Source organism: Phallusia mammillata, chromosome 6 (assembly GCF_965637545.1).
Source record: "Phallusia mammillata chromosome 6, kaPhaMamm4.hap1.1, whole genome shotgun sequence".
Classification (NCBI taxonomy): Eukaryota; Metazoa; Chordata; class Ascidiacea; order Phlebobranchia; family Ascidiidae; genus Phallusia; species Phallusia mammillata.
The window spans coordinates 4,204,011-4,226,002 of record NC_137257.1 but is presented as its reverse complement, the minus strand read 5'-3'; the positions used below and the strand labels follow the sequence as shown (position 1 = coordinate 4,226,002).

Sequence of the window (21,992 nt, the reverse complement as noted above, 5' to 3'; positions counted from 1 at the left end):
AATTGAAATGACTGATAACAGACACACAAATTGAACTTAATTGCAAGTTGGCAAACAATTTGTTTCGCACCTTGTACTAATGAAGACAACAGCGATTGTTAAAACGTCTTCAGAACAATGCATTCACTATATACAAGGTGTCTGAAAGTTTTTTCTTATCTAGATCGTGTTACTTTTCAAGTCCACGTGTTCCAAAAATGTGTAATAAATGATAATCAAGGTCAAACAAGCTCAATAACTGTTTTAACATCGGATGACATTAAACCGAGAAAAGTTTACCTTGCTACAGGTTAATGAACTTTTCTAATTGAAAACATTCATTGGAAATGTTAACACGATGGGCCAAAGCGCTGGCTGGACCTTGTTAGCCTTTACAGTTGTTTACACATGCAAACAAAGTTTTAGAAACTCATGCCCTCAATCTTACAGTTTATGTAAACAACCATACCGCTATACTGTAACGTGTTGCTGGTTTGCTTTAAAAATTGATCGATGTACGCTTATAATTTTGTTTTTATGCAAGTTTGGTTAATTGTTGACAACTTTAGTAAAGGAGTAAGTTTGAGATAGTGTTAGCGATGTACTTGTTTTTCGATTACTGTCGACACTGTACGGTTTAGTTTCTCCCTTTGAAATGGAAACCCATCAACCTTTAACCTTATTGACGTCAGAGCTTTTTGACGTTATCCAAGACGCAAAAAACGTTCCTAAATCTAAATGTTCATTGAAACATTCACTTTAGAAGGGTTTCATTATCATTTTGGTACAAACTCAATTATGACGTAACAGTGCGTTGATATTCAATGTCACGCTTTTTCATGGACACATGGGTGGAGCACTCAATGTGTGGGGAACCAGATGTTTTTACAAAAACAGCGTGAAATCTCTTTCACTTTCAACCGACTGACAATTTAATTAACCGACGATGCGTGACGGAGGTGCGCAGTCGACCAATCACGCATCGTCACGCATCAACGGTTATCAACACCGAAAATTAAATTAGGCTAACCCAGGGCTAAAGATGTACCCGTCTATTTAGGGATCTAAAGGGTCTTAGGGGACCTATGATTACCCGTCATTACCCCGTATTTTTCTTCGGCTATTAGAGAGGGATTTTAGGCAGGGATTTTTGGTCACTGGCTCAATTGCGACTTTGGAATCGAAGAAAGGTTCAAATTGCCATGTGTCTGTGACATCAACCTGCAAATTCGACGCCCCTCGAAGGCCTTGGTTTAAATTTTATTTCGCAAAACATTTAATCGATACTTCGACCAGGCCAAGCAGAACGGAAGCCGCCATTGGCCCCAAACACCCCCTTTTATACGTCATAATGGAAAATTGATCCCCGTTGCTCCATTTAATCTGCGCGCGGGATTATCATCACATCGCCTTATGAAATGGGAAGAAGGACGAATTAAGGCGCAAATTCCTGCCGAGGCCTTTCATGTTATAAATCTCCTGTGATCAGTTTCAGTCAAATCCCTAAGCAAGATGCCTGGCAATATTTCTGCGACGTCATAAACAAACACGTCATGCGCGGCAGCTTTGTGACGCCGGCGTCCCAGCGAGAACAAGAAAAAACTAATTCCTTTCTTTAAACTTGCAACACTTCAAAGTCTCAGCCTCAGTCATTGTCCTGAAGCAATCTGTTAGTTGTAACAATTTCCATTGTTTACGTCACAGAGACGCTTGCACCTGAGTCGAATTCGGAACAATGGGCGATTGCTTTTATCGATTCTAGTTCCATTGTCATTGTTGCGCGGTAATTAGATGTTGCGGAACGCCACTTTGAACAATCGATGCAGGTCTTGTTTGCAAGTTGGAACGGACAGCGATGGAAAAAGCGCAAGTCAGATGCGTTTTAAATCAGGTATCAAGATGCTGTGGTCACAGTCGAAAGGCAAGACAAGCAACGAATGTGTGACGAATTGAATGCTTTAAAAGCGAAGCATGTTTCAGTCGCTATCGCAATAGCAGAGGCCCTAGCCTGGCTTCAAAACAAAGATAGCCTTGCTAAGTAATCGATCAAAAGTCAGAAATGGATTTTCCAATGCATTTTCACTGTCTGGTTGTACGAAAGTTAAGGGAATTTTGTCCCCACGTTTTTTGTCATGTTGTTTGTATTCGCGAAATACGATCCGTTTAAGAACAGCGACGAATTCTGCGTCGGCGACGAGAGCGAAAAACGCACAGAAAAAAAGCTTTTACCTGTCATCGATTCTACTAGCTGCCGGCGTTTGTCTAGGACTAGGAGACAGAAAAGACGAGAGAGAGAGGTGACATGAAGCGTTGAGAGATGGTCTAGAATGCAGAAAAGTCTACGTCTTAACCTTGCCAAGTTATGAAGTTTATTTTAGATTTTCGATGTTTGTCGAGAGTTTATTGTATTATGAGCGCACAATGCCTTGACATCCGTTAACGCGGCGGGTTAAGTCGGGACCAATCAACGTCGTGTTCGAATTAGACCAGCGCGCTGTGCCCGTTGATTTCCCAATGGACTTAGCTGGTGCCTTGTTGGTTTTGACACCTATTGTAGCTTCACAATCGATGGGCGAAAATCACTTGGCCCGGTCGTGGGTAGCGTTCAGAGCTTTGTCTAACTCTTTGCGTGTTCTTTACAGACCGAGAAACGATGAGATTACTTAAAGTTTTGTTGTTGTTAACTGCGGCGTCCTATGGCAGCTGTTGCCCTAGGGTTTGCCGGTGTGAATCGCGAAGAAAAGTTGTATATTGCCATGAGAGGGATCTACAATACATCCCTTATGGAATACCATCGGATACCGTTGAACTTCGCTTGCAAGGAAATCGTATTATCAACAGCCCATCGTCAATGCACAACCTTCGTCATTTGCGTCATCTCAGAAAGCTTGATCTCCATAGAAACAAGCTGACGTCATTCCCGAAGACTCTACCACGAAGTTTGGAGCAGATTGACCTAAACTCAAACGAGATACGCTTCATTGGCCGTGACGCCTTCAAGTTTCTCACCAATCTGCGTGAATTGAACCTTGACCACAATGATATCACAAACGATGGTTTGTCTCCTACTGCATTTCAAAACGCAACTTTATTAGAAACTTTGACCATGAACGGCAACTCATTGACGTCATTTCCGGAAATGTTACCAAACACTTTACGTCACTTCCAGGTGAAGAAAAATCAAATTGAAACTGTTTCGTCACAGTCAACTTTGCGTTTGGGCAAGCTCGTTACGCTTGATTTATCACAAAACGTCATCAGTGACGGAGTCGAGAGTGGTGCGCTTGGGTTCTTGCAAAGTTTGACGTCACTAAACTTACGTGACAACGAGTTACGTCATATTCCATCAGTGCTACCGGAAAATCTCGAGGAACTTGTCTTATCTCGTAATTCCCTCCGCTACTTAAGAAGAACATCGCTTAATCTGGGTCTTCAGAGCGTCGACTTATCTTTTAATCAACTTGAAAGCGTGGAACCAGGCGCTTTGGATAATTTGCCTAAGCTGCTACGGATTGAGCTTCAAGGAAATCCTTGGCGATGCGACTGTTATCTTACTTACCTGAAAAAGTGGTTGCATTCGATTCGACCGATTCTGAGCAGCGAAAGTAATGTCAGATGTTCGACTCCCGCCAAATTCTCCGGTGTCACTTTACGCGCGATGGACGTCGAATCACTGGTTTGTGACGTAACAGAAGGTTCTGCTTTCGAACTTCTTAACGCGACTTCGATGTCGTTTGAATTTCTCTTCCATGGGTTTCGACACTCAGATCCGGAGTACGTGAGTTATTTCGCATTTTACGGAGTTCTCGAATGCCGCAATTGTTCGTTACGCGATGTGGTTGCGTCACAATCGGCGTTGTCTGTCATGGAACTTGCCAGCGAACAGCGATTGGAAACTCTCAACATGGTCAACGGACTTCAACCAGAAAGCACCTACGTCATCTGTGCACGTACGTCACAACAATCTATGAATGATGTCACGATTAAGTCGTGTACAAGTTTTCGCAGCACGGAGGCAAAGATTTCGGGAGTGTCCGTTGTCAGTGGCAACAGAGGGACTATCCCGACTTGGGGAATTGCCTGTATCGGCGTTTTGATCTTCGGCATTGTCGTCGTTGTCATGCTGCTGTTGCTATGGAGACGCTACACCAATCAGAGCAAGCTGAGTCGACGCAGGTATTCCACGCATTACTCCAAAGCGTCGATAGTCAGCCGCTCAATGGACAACCTACATCAAGTTCAAATTCGACAGTTTAACGGTCGAAGTTTTCACCAACGAACCGCGAGCACAACTACTCTCGATGCTCGAAAAGAATTTGACGTCACAATTATGGTGCGCGGCCAAGACGCGACGACGTCACCACCGTCGCTGGACAGCGCGATGGGTGCGTCATCAGCCTGCGCCACGTGCAGCCTCAACAGGAATAGTGACGTCATGATAGCACGTCACGAGGACTTACGTCACTCGTGGTATAGTGCGCACTGTGCGACGGACTTAGACGACACGGGAGTTTATGTGTAGCCAATTTTTTGCCGTTATTGTTTTTTTCTATTATTTCAGTTTCAGTTCAGCCTTTTGACTTTTGCAATCCCTGTTCGCAAATGCACGTGATGTCTGCATGATTTCGATGCCATGCCGAGCATTATTCAGCCGCAAAGTGCTCGTGCATTATTTATACACCAAGACTTTACTCGCAGCCGAGCGTATGTGTTTATTTATTCAGCCGCGCGCGTCGTTTAATGATTAAAGCCAAGGCGCCGAGCGATTGTTTATCTGTTTATGTCACACGGAGATGCAGTTGCTGTAGTAGGACCAATTTTCTCCCGAGTCCCCATTTTCCTGCTACTTACTGGGGGTGGGTTCGTAGTAATTACCAGTTGGGTCCGTGGCTTATCGCTACCAGACCTTTCATCACACTTGTCCGGTCTGCTTCATAACAGACGACCTTTCTAATGTCACAAACATCTTGTAGGTACGGTGAGAGCCATGCGCCCGATAAAGCGTTGTCAGGGTGTATTTGAGTCGCAGACCTATTTGTTAGCAATTTGGGGTCGATGTTTTATCGCACGGGATTAAAGTTGTCGGTCTCTCGCTAACGAAGCGCAGGAGCTACGGATTAAGCCGAGAGACAAGCCAGGAACGCATGTCGATACCTCGCTTCATTGCTGACTGAATATAAGTGCTTGAATCTATCTCTGTGAGGTCACGATGGTATTTGTTGAATGATAACCGGTCGCATATGTCAATTGGCGCAATCTGACTCTTGACGGACATATGTCAACGATGTAATTATAACATCACAATGCAAATCGGTATTTCTCGAGCTAAGAAGCGAAAGGCGGTAATTGATTTGATTGAATCGCCCGCGGTTACAGGTAAAAATGCGATTACGAGGTCACATAGGTGTTGCTGCGAACAATTTTGCGGAACTTTCTAAAGCCTCGCAAACGGAGAAACGTCCTCACAACGATTCACGCTTATAAGCTGATTAAGCCGAAGAACGCACACTGGGTAATTAAAAACTTGCGCCGGGTAACGTAAACAACACAAACTGGTAATGAAACTACGCCTACTTGTACAAGACGCGAACAACTAGTCTTGGTATTTTTCCAAGTCGTGTTTATAATAATCCTTGCGGTTTATAAACATTATGCTGAAACGCTGGATAGTGAACACGATGATTTGCATAAAAACTTGTTCAAAACTCATGTTTGTTTGCTACGAGAGAGTGGGTTAATTACCCACCATTGCGGGGGCACAAATAACATTTACCCTGATTCCTTGGGCCATAAATTACAACGACGATTAGGTCATCGACCGGGCCGCCATCTTTGTCTGCAAATAATCAATTACTAGATTACAAGCTGATTTTATTTCGGAGTGTAAATCTGTCAAATGTAGTTGCACGACGTTTATACGACCATAGCATCGATATATCTTATTCTCATTGGTCCTTAATTGGTTGCTAGATAAATTACTACTGAGAGAATAGACCAGTGGTTTCAAACAGGGAAAGATTTTGAAAACTTGAGGGGGGGAATTTACATGTGGTTTGTAAATAGACACTTTAGCTCTGGGAATATAACCTGTAAAGTTGATAAAAGACTCAATTTTAAATAATCTTTGTATGGTTTAGCATCTACTATGTAGTATATTAGGGAGGAATGAAAATGTTTTGATTTGTTAAGAGAGGAATTGGACGAAAAAGGTTGGGAACCGCTAGAATAGACCAATGCAAAATCAAAATAGCAATCAGACCTAACGTTGAAGTGATGTTTTTTAGCCTCAAAACACCAACAAAATTTGTGAAATATATAGAAATCCCATACATGTATAATTTCTATGTTAAATTTTCACTTGACAAGGAAAGGAATAGGCAGAAAAAGTCACCTTATGAAACACCAAATTCGTTTTCCCTTGTGAAAAAGCGTAAAGCTGTTAGTGGCTTCGAACACCGGTCCAATATTCAGCTATGTTGCATCGTATATATGAAGCACCACAAAAGTGCGCAAGTTATAAATTTTTAATCCCTTCCAAGCAACTTCCGTTACTCATTATTGCGTAACCTTCGACATAACATGCATTATGACTTCACAAGCACGCTAATGCCAAGATAGTGGTCTTGTGGTCAACGAATTTGATACCAAATCCATGGATTCAATTCCCGTATCTATTACCATGTTGTAACCACATTCTTTAATGTTTTATAATTTGGACAGCATTTCGTCGAACCCTTCATACCGTTTCGTCGAACTGGAGACGTTTAAATAAAAGGTGTAGATTTACTAGATTAGGGCGAACGCCTTCTGGTCCTTAGATTCTGGGTTCTAATCCCACCGCAGCCTATTATCTTTTTCCGAATAAAATAAGCTTGCCCAGGGTTGCATAATTTTCCGCCAGGGCTGATATTAAAGTAGGCGTAACATTTACGTTTTTTGAACTTGTTTCGTCAAAAACTATAAAAAATACCCAACTGTTCTCTATATTACTTTTATTCAATATATTAACAAACATAGCATTTCAAAACAGTTAAAATGTACCATCGGATTAACGTTAAAAATATAGAATTTTTAAACAATGCAGCTTTGTGACGTCACAGACGTGTTCAGTGTGACGTAAAGTCGTTAATATTCAAGTGGAAATAAATAAATAGCACAGGACAACGTTATTACAATGAAAACATTAAGTGCAATACCGCATAGAGTTCACTACTAAATTACACAGAGTCATTTGGGTCAAAATTAATTTTCACAAAGCCACCACAACAATTTTTAATAACATACAAATATTGCACCGACAAAATTGTTTAACAAATGACAACAAAGCAAATGAATCGGCTACAACGTATAGGAAAATGTATACGCATGTCTTAAACATACTTTTGGAAAAGTTTTTTTTAAGCGTTTTTTGAAAAAGTTATGGGTGATGTTGAGTTGTTTATTTTCTAAACTCTAAAATCTAAACTCTGCAAATAGTGTTGTGGCTTTCAAGGTCAAAATTTCCGAAAAACGATATATGTCATCTAAACGGGAAGAACAAACACAACCATAGGACGGACAAAAATTCTGAACTTGATATATTTCAGTTCATGTATTGCGGCAAAACAAATAGATGTACATCATATCGAAAAATATCACGAAAATATTTCCTATTGAGAACATTCGAAGTCGCATAAAATAGCATTTATGAATTTTAACAAGTGTAAGCCACTTGAAGTTTTTATTGGCACTTGATTTGACTGCCGTAAGGTTACAAGACATGCAAATCGCAAAGGGGGCACTTAGGACAATCGAAACAATGTAATCCGTCATTGACACCTTTTAACGCACAGTGAGACAATATCCGTTGTTATTGCATTCCCTTACATAACACGTGATCAATATACGACTCTCTAATCGATGTTTTAATCCCTCATATTAGCGGCAAGTTACAATGCCTTACACCGATGAACGAAACGCGCTCATAATTGCTGATGTAATCGTCCACGACCCGTGTGACATCACAATGAACATGCTGACACATAATTGCAGTCACGTGGTTCAACAGTTCAAAGGTCAGCTACAGCAACCCGATGATTTTTGATGGGCGTGAGGTAAATTGATCACCTTTTCCATCGATGCTCTTTGATTGGCTGAGCGCTGGTCAGCTGACTGTTGCGCATGAATGATTTTTAGGCAGACGTCGGAAAACAGCTCGTTCACACCTGCGCATAGCTTTGAATTTGGCTTATACGGTCAGACACGGTAATACGTAATGGACAGTTTCAAATTGTAGTGGTTACGAAACAAAGCATTTTTTTAAGCCTGCATATTTCAACCTGAACAAATAATTTACTTCATTTTAAATCGTTTTGACAATGATAAAAAAAAAAAAATAATAATAATTTCATCTAATGGTTTTTATAAGCAGCACACCGGCATACATAGAGTCCATGGATACGTTACAAACTTATAAATAATATTTGTTTCGCTACCTTTATTCGACAACGCTGAAACTTCGTGAAAGTAAGCTCCATTATTGCTGGCGAAATTTCGACCCTCCTCGGTTGGGATTTCTTGCGTTTCTTGCGAGGAATCACTTTTGTTTCCGACCACGAAGAGAACTACACCATTAAGTGTTACGTTTGAATGTCACGTGACCAATACGTTTGTGCATAGCTCTCTTATTATTTTTTGCATATTGCAAAACTTTGCCCCAGCATAATGAACACGTAACCTAAAAATACATTATGGTACTTACTTGTATTTTGCTCTGTTGTGTTGTTGTGCAATTCTGAAATAAAAATAAAGCATTAATTTTTGTGACATCTTTTTCAAAATTGCGGCCATTGTTTAAACAGTAAGAATTAAAAAAAAAAACGAATTTATTGTCATGGCCAAACCTAAAGGATTCCATTAAATCAGTGGTTCCCAAACTATGCGCCGCGGCCCACGAGATGTCATTAGGTGTGCCGCAAAAAATATTGAAATTAAAATCAATCAAGTAGAGTAGTAGTACCAGGTGCTTAGACCACTAGGCCAACATGCTCCACGTCTCTGAGATGTTCAACTAGGCTGTTTAACTATGAAAGTGACCTGTATAGCGGCTTTATGACCTCATAGTTAGTGCCTTTGTCAGCTAAAAAAATTATTCAAATGTTCGAAGTGCGCCAATTAATTTTTGTTTTTTCTAAAATGCGCCTTAAAAGAAAAAAGTTTGGGAACCACTGCATTAAATGCTTAAAATATAGTACATATCAGGGCTACTCAAATGGCGAACCGTGGTCCATATCCGGACCTTTAAGGCGTTGGATGTGAACCTAATGCAAGCTGTTGTTTTGCTGGCATAAACATTCAGCTTGAACGTCCTTGTTCATTTTTACCTTTTGTATCTGGACCTTTGACAAAAATATATGAGTAGCCCTGATATATATAAGTTTAGTATATTCGATTCCTTATAATTATGTTTTGTAAAACAAGGAAAAATACTTTCTAACCGCAAACTGTAAACTTATTTCAGATTACCTGCTTTCCATTGTTCCAACGCTTTGTAGCTCTTTTCATTTGTGACGTCATAAACAAGCAGCGCCGCGTTGGAATTCCGGTAATACATCGGTATCTGTAAATATAAATATTAAATACACCACCACGCAAAATTAAAAAGGCTTCAAAACAACTTCAATTGTTGAGAAATGTGGTGGCTGTGTGGCGTTTTTGATGGCGCGGCGCAGTGATGGCGTCCGTTTGTCACGCCTTATTGCATGCGCCTCGCGATCCCTTTACGAGGAAATCGAAACAAATCGACATGAAAGTTGGCGTCACGCATGATCTCCGCTGTCCCACGTGACTCAAATTGCCGGTGTGAACGAGGGGCGAAAGGGGTTCTGGGGGGGTAATTCGAGCCCCACTTCTCCGCTTACCCCTTCTTTGCTGGAAATGAAACCCATCTTTCACGGAAGTTTTGGGAAAATTTGGCGCCCCCTTTCGCGGTTCCTTTATTGCATCACAGCCGCTTTGCGCTATCACCTTCCCGAATACCGACTGCTTTGTCTGAGCATCATTTTCCGAGTGTTTCCCTAAGTAATAGAGTACGAGTACCTGCGAGTACTTTTTGAAACTCTTGAACTCGTAACTATTCTGTTTCAAACTGTAACGTTTTGAGTGAGAGACTTAAATAATATGTTTGTATTTGTTTAAACTTTTGCCCAAATACAAAATTATAAAATAGAAAATGTAGGCTATAGTTAATTTGAAAAAAATCTACATTCGGCAGTTGTTCACAACAAAACGCCAGTTTATTTTTGGTGAATGCTGTTTTTTCACATTTGTGTGTGTTTAAAGTAGTGTCAATGTCTTGCACGAAAAGAAACTAAAATCTAAAATACAAGAATACAACGTGATACCAAACCTACTACAAACACTAGGCACCAGCACAACCAGGTGCCGTATTACTAACTGTTGATTCGTCTATTGATTACAATGTCACTCATGTGACTTTCACGTTCTAGTATCTAAAGTATATTTTAACAAATCAAAACTTACCAAAGATTTGTAACGTTCTTGACCCGCCGTGTCCCAAATCTTCAATTTCACCTTGTAATCACCAATTTCTCTGTCATACACAAACGTTTGTTCAATATCACAATAGTTTATTACGTCACAGTGTAACGTTTATTCGTCGCAATGCAAAGTTTATTTCGTCACAATGCTACGTTTATTTCGTCACAATGCAAAGTTTATTTCGTCACAATGCAAAGTTTATTTCGTCGCAATGCAAAGTTTATTTCGTCACAATGCTACGTTTATTTCGTCACAATATATATCTTGCATTATTAAAGGGCTCTGAAAGGATTGAATGCTTTCTCGGCGATGAGATGCATTGATTAATTAAGGTGGTTTATCTAATAAAATTTTAATGCCAAATTTCAAAACTAAAAGGCCCATATATTTTTCTTTCGTCACTATTAGATATTACAAACATAACAAATTCAGACACCATTTCGCTATTAAAACATGTATTTGCACAAAAAGTATATTTAATGACATCTTGTGTGAATTTTTCTACATTAAGTGCTTTGTTTACCGTAAGCAATTGTTCTCAAATTTATTCATTACCCAGTTTATTGAAGTATTGGATACTGTAATTTAAGAAGTAGTAAGCAGGAAATAAAAACAAATATTTCAAAGGCAAGCAGTTACTTCGATAAAATAAGAAAAAAAGGTCGACTATTTACCCAATGCAAAGACCAGACAACAAGAAAAAAAGTTCAACATTTCTCTTTAAACCAGACGCGTGCACAATTAAAACGAACGTTGTAATACGACACCGTGCAATTCAAGTACCACGAGGTGGATCAGCTGTTTTGGTGGCTCGTATTGCACCATAGATATTGTGAGAAAATGAGAACCCTTGTCACGTCACAGTGCCACGAGGGCCATCAAAACCTGTCCTAGGACATATGCTTATGACTGCGGGACATATGTGCAAACAGCTCTTACTCAACAAGTACAGCGATCGAGCATCGATTCACTTTCGAACATTCCTGACTATGACGTCACATGTGGAGTCATTGTCGAAACTGGGGGTGTTTGTTTGGGCAGGATTAAATGGTATTAACAACGGTTTCCATCACGGTCTGGAATCGAATGTTGACAAGTTCGCGCCGTACAGGCAATTTACCGCAACAAAGTTTAAGAAAAACAAGACAATGCTGAATCACCGGACGGTGGGATTACCTTGTTTCAACCGCCTATTGTGCCGTCGTGTATACGTCACAATTGCCTGCGTAGAGCCGACGCCAAAACTCGACGTACCATGCGATTGTTGTTTTGGTGTAGGGGCGCACCAATCCCTTAGATGACAAGTAAATGGACCAGGCCACAGGGTCGAGATGCAAAACTTTGTTTCTGCCTTGCAGCATTGGTTTGCTGCGGTCTTAACTGGATTAGGAATTAGGATACAACAAAAAACCTAACTGACATTCGTAACTACTTACAAAAATTCCTGAATTCGAAACGGGTTACCACATTTCCTTATAGTAACCAAAAAATGTAAATATGCCCCCAGACTAGGAAAACCCCTTAATATTCAAACGTTTTGGCTACAAGTCATTACATTGCTGACTACTTTAATTTTTAGGTTTTTTCATGCATTATATTCTTCCAGTCATAACAATGTCAGTGTTAAAATTTCTGTTGCAGTATGTCCATTACGTTCTGTATGAATATGTACAGTTGTGTCAGCTACTTGTTAGTACAAGATTCACATTTAAATCACCAAATTGTATCAATCAACAGCTTGGCGAGCCAAAATTCTGTTAGACGTTTGACATATTGCTGACAATTTGGTTCTTTGAATCGCGGTAAAAAATGTCAATCAAATGCTAATTTGCCACAATGGTCTTAGAAACCGAGCTAAACCTTTCCGAATAGCATTTAATATTTGTTTAACAAGTGCCACGGGGCCGGTGGTGAAACTTTAACGGCTCTTTTCCGGCTTTAAGCCTTTATCTTTGTGCAAACATTGTTGTACTATTGTTTCAGACCTAAAGTGTATCCATTGAGTTGTCTGCTGTACAACCAATGCGTTTGGCTACATGTTTTGCCTTTGAATCGACATTATTGATTGGTTTAAAGTTGTAGGACTTGGCACAAAAAGTTATTTCATCAAATAAATCTCAAAATGCTTTTCCTTATTAGCCTACACTGACTTGATCAGTACATAAATTATTTACAATGCTCCTTTGGTCAATATAATGTGTCATTAAACAGTAAAGTAAAGATATTTTGCAGAATGATGCCCGGTTTAGTAATGGTTTTTAATTTTACACCTTGCAGTAAAAAATGGACAATGGCATTGATTGTTTGACAAGTTGAGCTGCAAATTTAAAATTCGTACAGTAAAATTTGTAATTCGTTTAAATTAAGCGCTGATGTTTGCAATTTGTTCAGAAACAAGCAATTTGGGTGATATTAAATTGTATTATTGAGCTAGTAGCTGAGGGCAAACGCGAGTGCTGTCTTATATTGCTTCGATATTGCTTCAATATAAGTTTGGAGTGATGTAATTCCATCCTAGAGGATCAAACCTAAATCTTGTTTAGAGCCTGCGGATAAACTTATTGTCCCTCGCTTGTCGAACGTTTCAACTGTCAGCTTGTTTGTTACGTCACATAGGGCATTGTGTTTGCACAACCATTAGCTTTGATTAATCACTTACCAATGTTAGCATACACAGCGCGACAGTTCCATAATATTTAAACAATTAGAAAGGGCTTGTTTGCCAAAGCGCCGTCTTGGGACAGTTTCCAATGGTCAGTCCCTTGGGGTTACATAAGTTTAAAGGTTACTACAGGTCGAAGTACTTAGACAGTCCCATATGCATGTAGCGCACAGACAGTCTCATGGGACTTGATGGCGTAAAATTCGTATTACACTAGCTCCTCACAGCTGTTTAGGAGGTGTTGGTAAGCCTAAAGAACTAAGCGTCAACTGATTTGACAGTAACGCAGTAAGTAGGAAAATGAACAGTTTGTTGTTTATATAGCACATAAACTTTAATTTATATTTTACTGGCACTAGAATAAGGCAATTCTTAGATATATTGATCTGGAACTGACTGACTCTTTAAATGTGCATTTTGTTTGGCAAATATCAAAAGTACCGTTCACATATTTAGCATAGGTAAAGCATGTGTTTACTTTTGAGGAAAAAGACAAATGTTCAAAAATACTTACTCCGTTTTTTCAAAGTACGAAGCGCCCACAGTTGAAGTCACGTGACCATCAAACTTGTCCGTGACGTAACGACCCACCAGTGAGCTCTTGCCAACACCTGCGAGATTTTAACAAACGCCTTAGCAACGGAACTACTATGACGTCATAAAGGCGGGGCGAGCGCTGTCAGTAACTCGATAGTAGATAGCTTTTAGGCTTCGCGGCCAGTTTTGTCGTCGCGAATTAACATTGTCCGATAATTATATTGTTTTTTAATTAAAGTAACGGATTACAAACTACTCTATAACTTTCCCATGGCAGAAAAAAAATTCCAAAGAGAAATCTATACCTTGCTCTCCAACGACCAAAAGTTTAGCCTCGGCTAGCTTGCTTTCAGTCATTGTTGTAAGGCAAAATAGAAGCACTGCAATTGGTTTATGTTGAAATGTTTGTCAATGATTGATTTTTTTTGCAGCGAAATGCAATGCAGCATTGTGTAAATGTTTGTTTGTGAACAGACGATCGGTTGGTTTCTATAGAGTTTGTTTAATTTAGTCGACAATTGAGTCCATAAACTTGTGTGTATACATTTAAGAATGATGTTTTTTGCTACACACTGGTTAAAACGCAATTTCATGGGTCAATAAGGACGAAACATTGTATTCTTAGAAAGCCATGGCAATATAATGACGCATTTAGTCGTTATTTGACGTTACAAAAAAAAACTAAAATATAACTTTTCTTACATTATTTTATCGTTAGGCAAAGGAAAGTTATGTATACAACCACCACCTTAATACAGTTATGAATGTTTTAAAACTAAGATTTTTATCAGACCTCAGGGTTGTAAATCACCCTATATTATGAGATAATGTGTACTGAGCGGCCTATATCAATTTACCAAAATTCTTGTTGGTGGCTTTTTGCCGTCGATAACGGTACACACGATCTTACATTATGTATATGAGCGCAAGAGCCCTGGGTGGCATTGCTTGATTTAGTAATTGCCTGTCAGTTTTGAAGTAAAACGCCGAGAAGATAATAAAGAGAGTTAGTGGGAGCTACTGGTGTGTAATTGCAATCCAGTGTAGGCTCTAGGACAGACAGCGGTACATCGTCAGTTGTTTGAAGTGGGACAAAAAACTGTTTGTGGAATATTCGACCGGATATGTTGGGTTTTTGTAAAGTTTACTGGCTTGTTTGTACTTCGGTTAAAATTTAGAAATTGGATTCATGTAAGTGATATGACCAAGGCAGCGAAATAATTGAAGTTATGTGTTAACTGGCCTATATAGTACTGTGTTAATTTTTATAGGAAAACTAAATTTGTAAAATTTCACAACTAAATCTTTAAATTTGCAAACTGGCATACCGTTGTGTTAATTTTATGGAAATGCGAATTTAACGTTCTTGTGAAATTTATAGCAGAACATTTAATGATTCACATTCGTTTGTTCAGATTTGAATTAATGCAATCTGTAGCAAAATAACATGACAAGTTTTGTTTTTTTTGGAAACGTAGAAAATTCTTGAATATTCAAAACAGAGTCTCTTGTGTTGTATGCAATCTCCCCAAACAAGAACATAACCTCGGCTAATTTTATGCTGCACCCGTATTGGCATATTTCAGTGAAGGAGCGGCATTGAAAATAGATTGCCTGGGCCCCAAATACGGTGAAAGGCGTCTGAAGGCAACATGCACCTTGCGTTGATATATCGCCTTACCGCTGATGGCGCTGGCAAAGTAGCTAGCATCAAGTCATCGACCAAGCGCGCCGACAAGAAAAAAGAGCTGGTACCAATTTTTGGAACCTTCCATAATTTGTCTGCGCACAGAACTGGAGTTCGGTTGATGGGTGTACGTGGGCTGGAAGGTCTGTGTTTTTAAGATGAGATTGTGATTTCGGTGTTCGTTGAGCTGTTACGGGGAATAGCGGAAGTGATTGTGACCAAGACAATAGTGTTTGTTTGGCAAGCAGCAAGCTAAATAGGTTTTCAATTGCTCGCAAACCCACAAAGCGGTTTCTGCGTTTTTGCTGAACTTTTTAAGATCAGCTACTTCGCGTCAAATTGCTCGCCAAAAAGTGTTTTGGAATTATTTTCCAATTTTTAAACCAGAGTAAAGTTGACTGATAACTTGATTTTTAAGGAACTTTGTTTTGTCGTAAATTATAACATAACAACACCAGCGGCAAGTGTGCTTGAAATAAATATTTAGTATTTAAACGCATTTTCAACAACTTGTCCATTACAATTTAAGGTTAATATAATTTAAGATTTGTGCTATTACATATGTTTTAGTGTGTTTGCTAGTTATGGGCTGTGTAAAGTTTCACCGGATAGAAAAACTGTAGGTATAATATTTGTGTACTGCGTTGCTATGAAACCTTTGTTAAAAACTCAGCGGCCATTTTTGTCTTATTTATTGGCCGAATGATATTAAGTAAATTTTTGCAATTTCGCCTATGTGCAAGAAGTTAAATATTAGAATTACAATTTGATTTTTTAGCTTTACATGCCTTGTTATAAAATACGACAATGCTATTATTTCGACGTAGCGAACAATTTGTATCCATTTTTGACGCATTGTCAAAACGCACGTCGTTTGTTTTTGCATTGCTTTGCCGTAACCCTGTGACCGAAGTTTCTAAATCCTTCAAGTTGGTCAACAATTCGTCGGGTCGATGATTTACGATGTGACCAATGTCAGGCACACTTGCATGAGGCCATGTTGTTTTGGCTTTGTTTACGTTTTTTGAAAAGGTTTACGGGGCAAAATGTCGGCCCCTAAATAAGGCGTCACCTTTTAACAACTTAACGAGACAGCGTGGTGTTTGTTTTGTAACAATTAATGTGAATCTTCCGTGGAGTAGGGTTACACATCGACATTCGCGCAAAGTTTCAGCCGCAACTCACTCGTCGCGTTCCGGCCAAAAGTTGTGCCGATGTTCCGAAGTTTAATAAAACTGTTTTTATATTTTTAGGTTGAAACAGTATTTATGACAAAATGTGGTTAAACAAAATTACTCCTGTGCTTTTTGTGGTTGTGATGTCATCATCTATGACGCAATCAGCAAGCGAGTGTCCTCGTTCTTGCAGATGTGACCAGCACTACAGAGTATATTGTCAACAGAAGAACTTATCAGTCGTGCCTTACGGTATTCCGCGTACAACGCGGTTCCTTAATCTCCGCGATAATGACGTAATAAACAGTCCGACAACCGAAGAAAATTTGTCGCAATTAACACGTTTACGCGACTTGAAGATGTATCAAAACTCATTGACGTCTGTGCCTTCGGGGCTTCCATCGAGTCTTGAATACATTTCATTACGTAATAACCGAATTCGTTACATTGGTAAGAATTCGCTAAAAGGACTTCGTTCCCTTGTTGAGCTTGTCCTAGATGGAAACAACATAACCAACCAAGGGCTTTCAACGCTAGCCTTCAGCGACACAGACAACTTAGAAGTCTTGATGCTTTCCAACAATTTACTTACATCGGTCCCGGAAGGATTACCCAGAAGCTTGCGGGTTTTGCGATTGGAAAACAACAGGATCCAGACCATCAGCGTCTCGTCTTTGAAATCTCTCGAGAGTTTGTCAATTTTGGATCTCTCAAACAACAATATTCACCAGCAAAAAATCGGCAACGCTGCTTTCGCCTCGCTAAGGTCGCTCAGGTCTTTGTCAATGAATGCTAACGTATTAACCCGTGTACCAAGCGATTTACCTACGACACTGCGCGATTTATATCTTTCAGCAAACCAAATTGAATATGTTTCTATAGAAGACACAAGCCTTAAAAGGTTAAATCGCCTTGAGAGCTTCGATCTTTCATGGAACGTGCTTAAAAGTATCCAAGATGGAGTGTTTTCCAATCTTACAGCTCTCAGTTCGATCAGTCTCCACGGCAACCCATGGAATTGCGACTGTCACTTGGGTTATTTCAAGCGGTGGCTTAGCGTCACAACTTCAGCAATCAGCAACAGACAAGACATTACCTGTCAGTCTCCGTCGTATCTTTTCGAAGTTACCATCGACGACGTCGACTTAGAAGCATTGGAGTGTGACACGAGAAGCAAAACGTCATCCATGCTGTCAATCAAAGATACGTCATCAAGAAGCATGGTTGCGAGTTGGGGACAACCCCGCATCGATCCACCTTTTGTAAAGAAATTTATGTTTTACGGTGCAATAACGTGCCAAAATTGCTCTTTAGACTCGGCCACGCAGCTTTCTGGCGTCACAAGCATAGTTGACAAGTACAGCTTAGTGGATTTCACGTCGCAACTACGTCAAAATCCATTAAACGTCACTCTGAAGATGGAAAAGCTAAACCCTGGCACCCGGTACATAGTGTGTGTTTACGATTCAGAACAAGATGTAACAGAACTAAGCATCAACCAGTGTGTGGATGTGTGGACCAATCAGCTTCCACCGTCTGATCCTCCCGCGATCGTCGATAAACAAGAATCTTTTCCCTCGATCTTAATTGTCATCATCAGTTGCGTCACATTGCTCGTTGTTTGCATTGTCGTGATGTCTTCCGTGATCATCCTTCGTCGACGTCGGATTTCAAAGAAGTCTAAACCGACTCGGAGCTCGTACCACGTGACCGGACGTGACGATTTCTTTTACCCGGAGTCATATTTGCCCGGATATACATACACTCCAGCGCCCCCCAACGGATTTGGGACAACCGCTAGCGATCGAACGTACATGGAATGCGGAGAAGCTGATGCAATGCAAGAGTTCAACGTCACACTTCTGCCGACCAAACCGTGTGATGTGACGTCACCAAAGCACGTTGTTACGTCACAGTCGGAATATTCAAGTTCAAATAGGTGGGTTGAACTGTTTTTAGATTTTGTCCTTTACACGTTTGGGAAGAAATTATTTGATATTTCTTCAGTGTAATTTTGTGACCAACATAAGTGAAGTCACATTGGCCTCTAAATGTTTTCCAATGAAACTCATTAAATCGGTCTATTTCAACCTTCTCCTTTTCAAATATTTTCATCTTAAACAACCACAATGGTATTCTAGAGCAGAGGTGCCCAGCATTTTTGACAAATTCCTCCATTAACAATTCAAAACATTTTCATTCCTCCCTAATATACTTGATAGTAGATGCTACAAACAAAAGTCATTTGAAATCGGGTCTTTTATCAACTTCACAGGTTATCTTCCCAGAGCTTAAAAGTCGATTTTCAAACCACATGTAAAAATTAAAGTAAAGCCCCCTCTCAATTTTTAAAACTACTCCCTGGTTGAGAACCACTGCCTCAAACCGAAATTTCTAATTTGAACAACCACAATGGTATTTTTAAACTTTAGAAAAAAACAAACTAATAAACATGAATTTGCAATTTATTGAAAAATGTTTCACTGAAAAGAGATTAAAAAAACGAATTACCAAGTCATGTTGTTATCAGAACGTTGCAGCCATAAATAAAATTTACTTTTTCCATGTTTTGTTTTTGGTGTCCACCCTTTACAATGCCCCCCAGTTATTCTGGCGACCATTTTGTACGCGGCATCAATATACGATTGCGAGATTATAGCGTAACCCGACCCCCTAAATCCCCGCGATAAATTTGCCCCCTCCAATGCCAACTGTCTGGATCACAAAATATAAGCTCAAGAGCACCTGCCCTTATTATGTGATTTAACCTAGCTTGGCACAAATTTCTGTGGCAAATGAATCATTAGGTGGAAAATTGTAAAGCCTTTGCTGTCTGTGTTAACTGTATGGACATGTTTGAAAATTGTTTTTTTGTGTATGTGGTGTGTGTAAAATTTAACTAGGAAGGCATTTGGGGTTATTGCACATTTTTTGATTGAAAAATAGGGTCTTTCTGTATGAGTTCCTGGGCATACTCTACTTTCACAAAAAATGTAAAATTCAGGCAAACTTTTATGGAACTAAAAAATGTATTTTAAAATCTCAAATGATATCCTTTATTGTTCAAACGTCTCGCCAAATGCTCATGTCATTAGTAACATCGTTTTGCCGAAAACGTTTAAACAATAAAGCATGTCGCTTTTTTACGTCCATTTGGGCCGTTATTTTCATGATTAAACTTATGAACAGATCCGCATATAGTGTTTCAACCGATATCGAAACCCATAATTGCATATATGTAGGTTCAGGTGGTCTAAAACAATCATAGACCACCCAGGCTCGACATAGATTATGGCAGGCGTAAAAAAGAGGCTTAAAATCAACAATAAAACATTTTCATTCTTTTACAGTGGTTACCCTACCCCGACCATGTCGACCAATCAAACCGCTGCAACGGGATCACGTGACGGCCTGGACAGCATAATCGAGCACCAGGCATCGCACCAACGCAGCGAGAACTACGAAACGCCGATGACGTCACGCTTACGTCACGAGACTGGCATTTTCGTGTGAATTTTTGAAAAGAGGAAGCCGGCTTTCTCTGTGCGCCTTTTTGTTTGCTTTCGTTTCCATTTTGCGCCAAGTTCACTATTGTCTTCCTATGTAGCGAGTTTCCTATGCATTTTAATAAAGCGAGAAAATTTGTTATTTCAAACCGAGCGCCGTTATTTATCCCCACAAACAGATTCAGACTTGCCCAGTGCAACACAAACTTTAAATTTTAATATCACCCTCGCGGTGCATTGTTTTGTCACAATCGCTAGATCTTCACAAAGCGCGGTGTACCAGTTATAAGCCCGATCGGAATTTAATTTTTCCCCTTCAGGGGATAATTGATTAACCCTTTATTTCGTCACAGTAGGTCTGTGATGCAACAGACAGGTCATGATGTAGGCAGGCGATCATAATCAATTCACTGCTGCAGGTGAGCGTAACATTCGCGAAAGATAACTGACAAATCTCAATGCGCCATCAGAAACTCAAATCGTCTCAGTCAGTTCTTGGTTTCGTTTTGTTTTCGAATGTGCACTGACGTGTGACCAAACAAGGCATTGTGACGCAGTACGCTTGAATTAGGTATGAACACAAACAGAAGATTTAATGAAACCTGAGCTATGGCGCGAGTCGTTACCGACAAGGCCACTTCGTGTTGAAGTATTCAGCAATTAGTCAATCAAGACACACTCGTGTGCCCTAAATTAACAGTCATAACACAGAACGTGGCTTCCTGCCATTACCCAAGGCTGGAGCAATTATGACATAAGAACAGACGCATTGTCGCCACACAATTACCGCACAGCAGCCTACCGTAGGTGTACCCACACACAGCCGGTACATATAAAGCTATTTCCAGGTAGCATGGTACGTAGGCAAGGTACCTATCATGTACTTGATGACATACATCTCCTTTCGTTGCGTTATCGAACCCGTGCTTGGCGAACCGTAACCGCTGCTCGTCATGGTCGACTGGGCGTGGGATATCATTTGAAGTTTGATTTACGATGGCAGCGAAATGCTGAAACAACAAGAGATTGCTCGACAGGAGACCGTGTTCTGCCCAGAAAAATCCAATTTAGAAGGGAATAGGGTTTAGCACCTTAGCGCCGTTGTGCGGATTTTAGAAAAAAAATGCTCGTTTAGCACCTGTTTAAACTTTTGTCTGTACCATCAACTTAACAGATTTTTATTTCAAAATGCCCCAATTGATGGAAAAATGGGTTATGAATGAAGAAACGTTATTAACTTTTTTGAAGTAGTCAGTACTAGTGATGCACCGAACCCGACTAAAAAGGTTCGGGCCGAAACCGAATATTCGGCCATGAGGCCGAATAATTTCGGCCGAATCAGGCCGAACCTAAAATCCCCTTTCTTATGGATGTTTTCAATTGAACCTTGCGTTGTTGATGCGAGAGAACTCAATTTTGACAAACTAAAATCACTTTCACAATGTTTAAGTTTTAGTAAACATCTAATATTTTGCAGACAACGTGGCTCGTATTTTATAGATACAACAAATAGTTAGTTCTTGATGTTTCGTTTGGGCGAAAATGAAGTTTAAGGCCTAAATTCAATGCAATAAAAAAGTTCGGTTTCGGCCGAATTTTTAAAAAAGTTCGGGCCGAAACCGAAACATTGGAAAACAGCGGATTCGGCCGAAATGTTTCGGCCAACCGAAACTTCGGTGCATCACTAGTCAGTACCACAAAGAAATTTTATGAAATTTATTTTGTTGGCCGATTATAAAGAGCTGTATAATTTTCCCTCCATTGGGGTAACACAAATTTGCTTTGGAATTTTTAATTTTCATGCTACAAATTATTAAAATTTTAGCTTTTAGATTTGGCATTTTCAGACTTAAATTCTACATTACAAATGTTTAAACTTTAAAATGCCGCAGACGACGCAATAAACA

General features: G+C 39.8%; 3 protein-coding genes across 3 annotated transcripts; 2 read left to right on the top strand and 1 right to left on the bottom strand.

The window, feature by feature from the left end:
* The first annotated feature begins 1,897 nt into the window (after positions 1-1,897).
* Positions 1,898-4,745, top strand: LOC145232425 (leucine-rich repeat transmembrane protein FLRT3-like). Its single transcript, XM_080097046.1, has one exon. The coding sequence runs from the start codon at positions 2,633-2,635 to the stop codon at positions 4,499-4,501; it is 1,869 nt and encodes a 622-aa protein (XP_079953172.1). The 5' UTR covers positions 1,898-2,632; the 3' UTR covers positions 4,502-4,745.
* Positions 4,746-6,962: 2,217 nt separating this feature from the next.
* LOC145232426 (uncharacterized) lies at positions 6,963-21,183 on the bottom strand. Its single transcript, XM_080097047.1, has 7 exons — positions 20,959-21,183; positions 13,695-13,791; positions 10,501-10,570; positions 9,484-9,577; positions 8,720-8,752; positions 8,454-8,582; positions 6,963-8,183 (listed from the first exon to the last, which is right to left on the bottom strand). Exons 1-7 carry the CDS (start codon positions 21,062-21,064, stop codon positions 8,035-8,037), a joined length of 678 nt encoding a protein of 225 aa, XP_079953173.1. The 5' UTR covers positions 21,065-21,183; the 3' UTR covers positions 6,963-8,034.
* On the top strand, positions 16,140-20,234 carry LOC145232424 (leucine-rich repeat transmembrane protein FLRT3-like). Its single transcript, XM_080097043.1, has 2 exons — positions 16,140-18,518; positions 19,930-20,234. The coding sequence occupies exons 1-2, from the start codon at positions 16,681-16,683 to the stop codon at positions 20,090-20,092; spliced, it is 2,001 nt and encodes a 666-aa protein (XP_079953169.1). The 5' UTR covers positions 16,140-16,680; the 3' UTR covers positions 20,093-20,234.
* Positions 21,184-21,992: the final 809 nt, after the last annotated feature.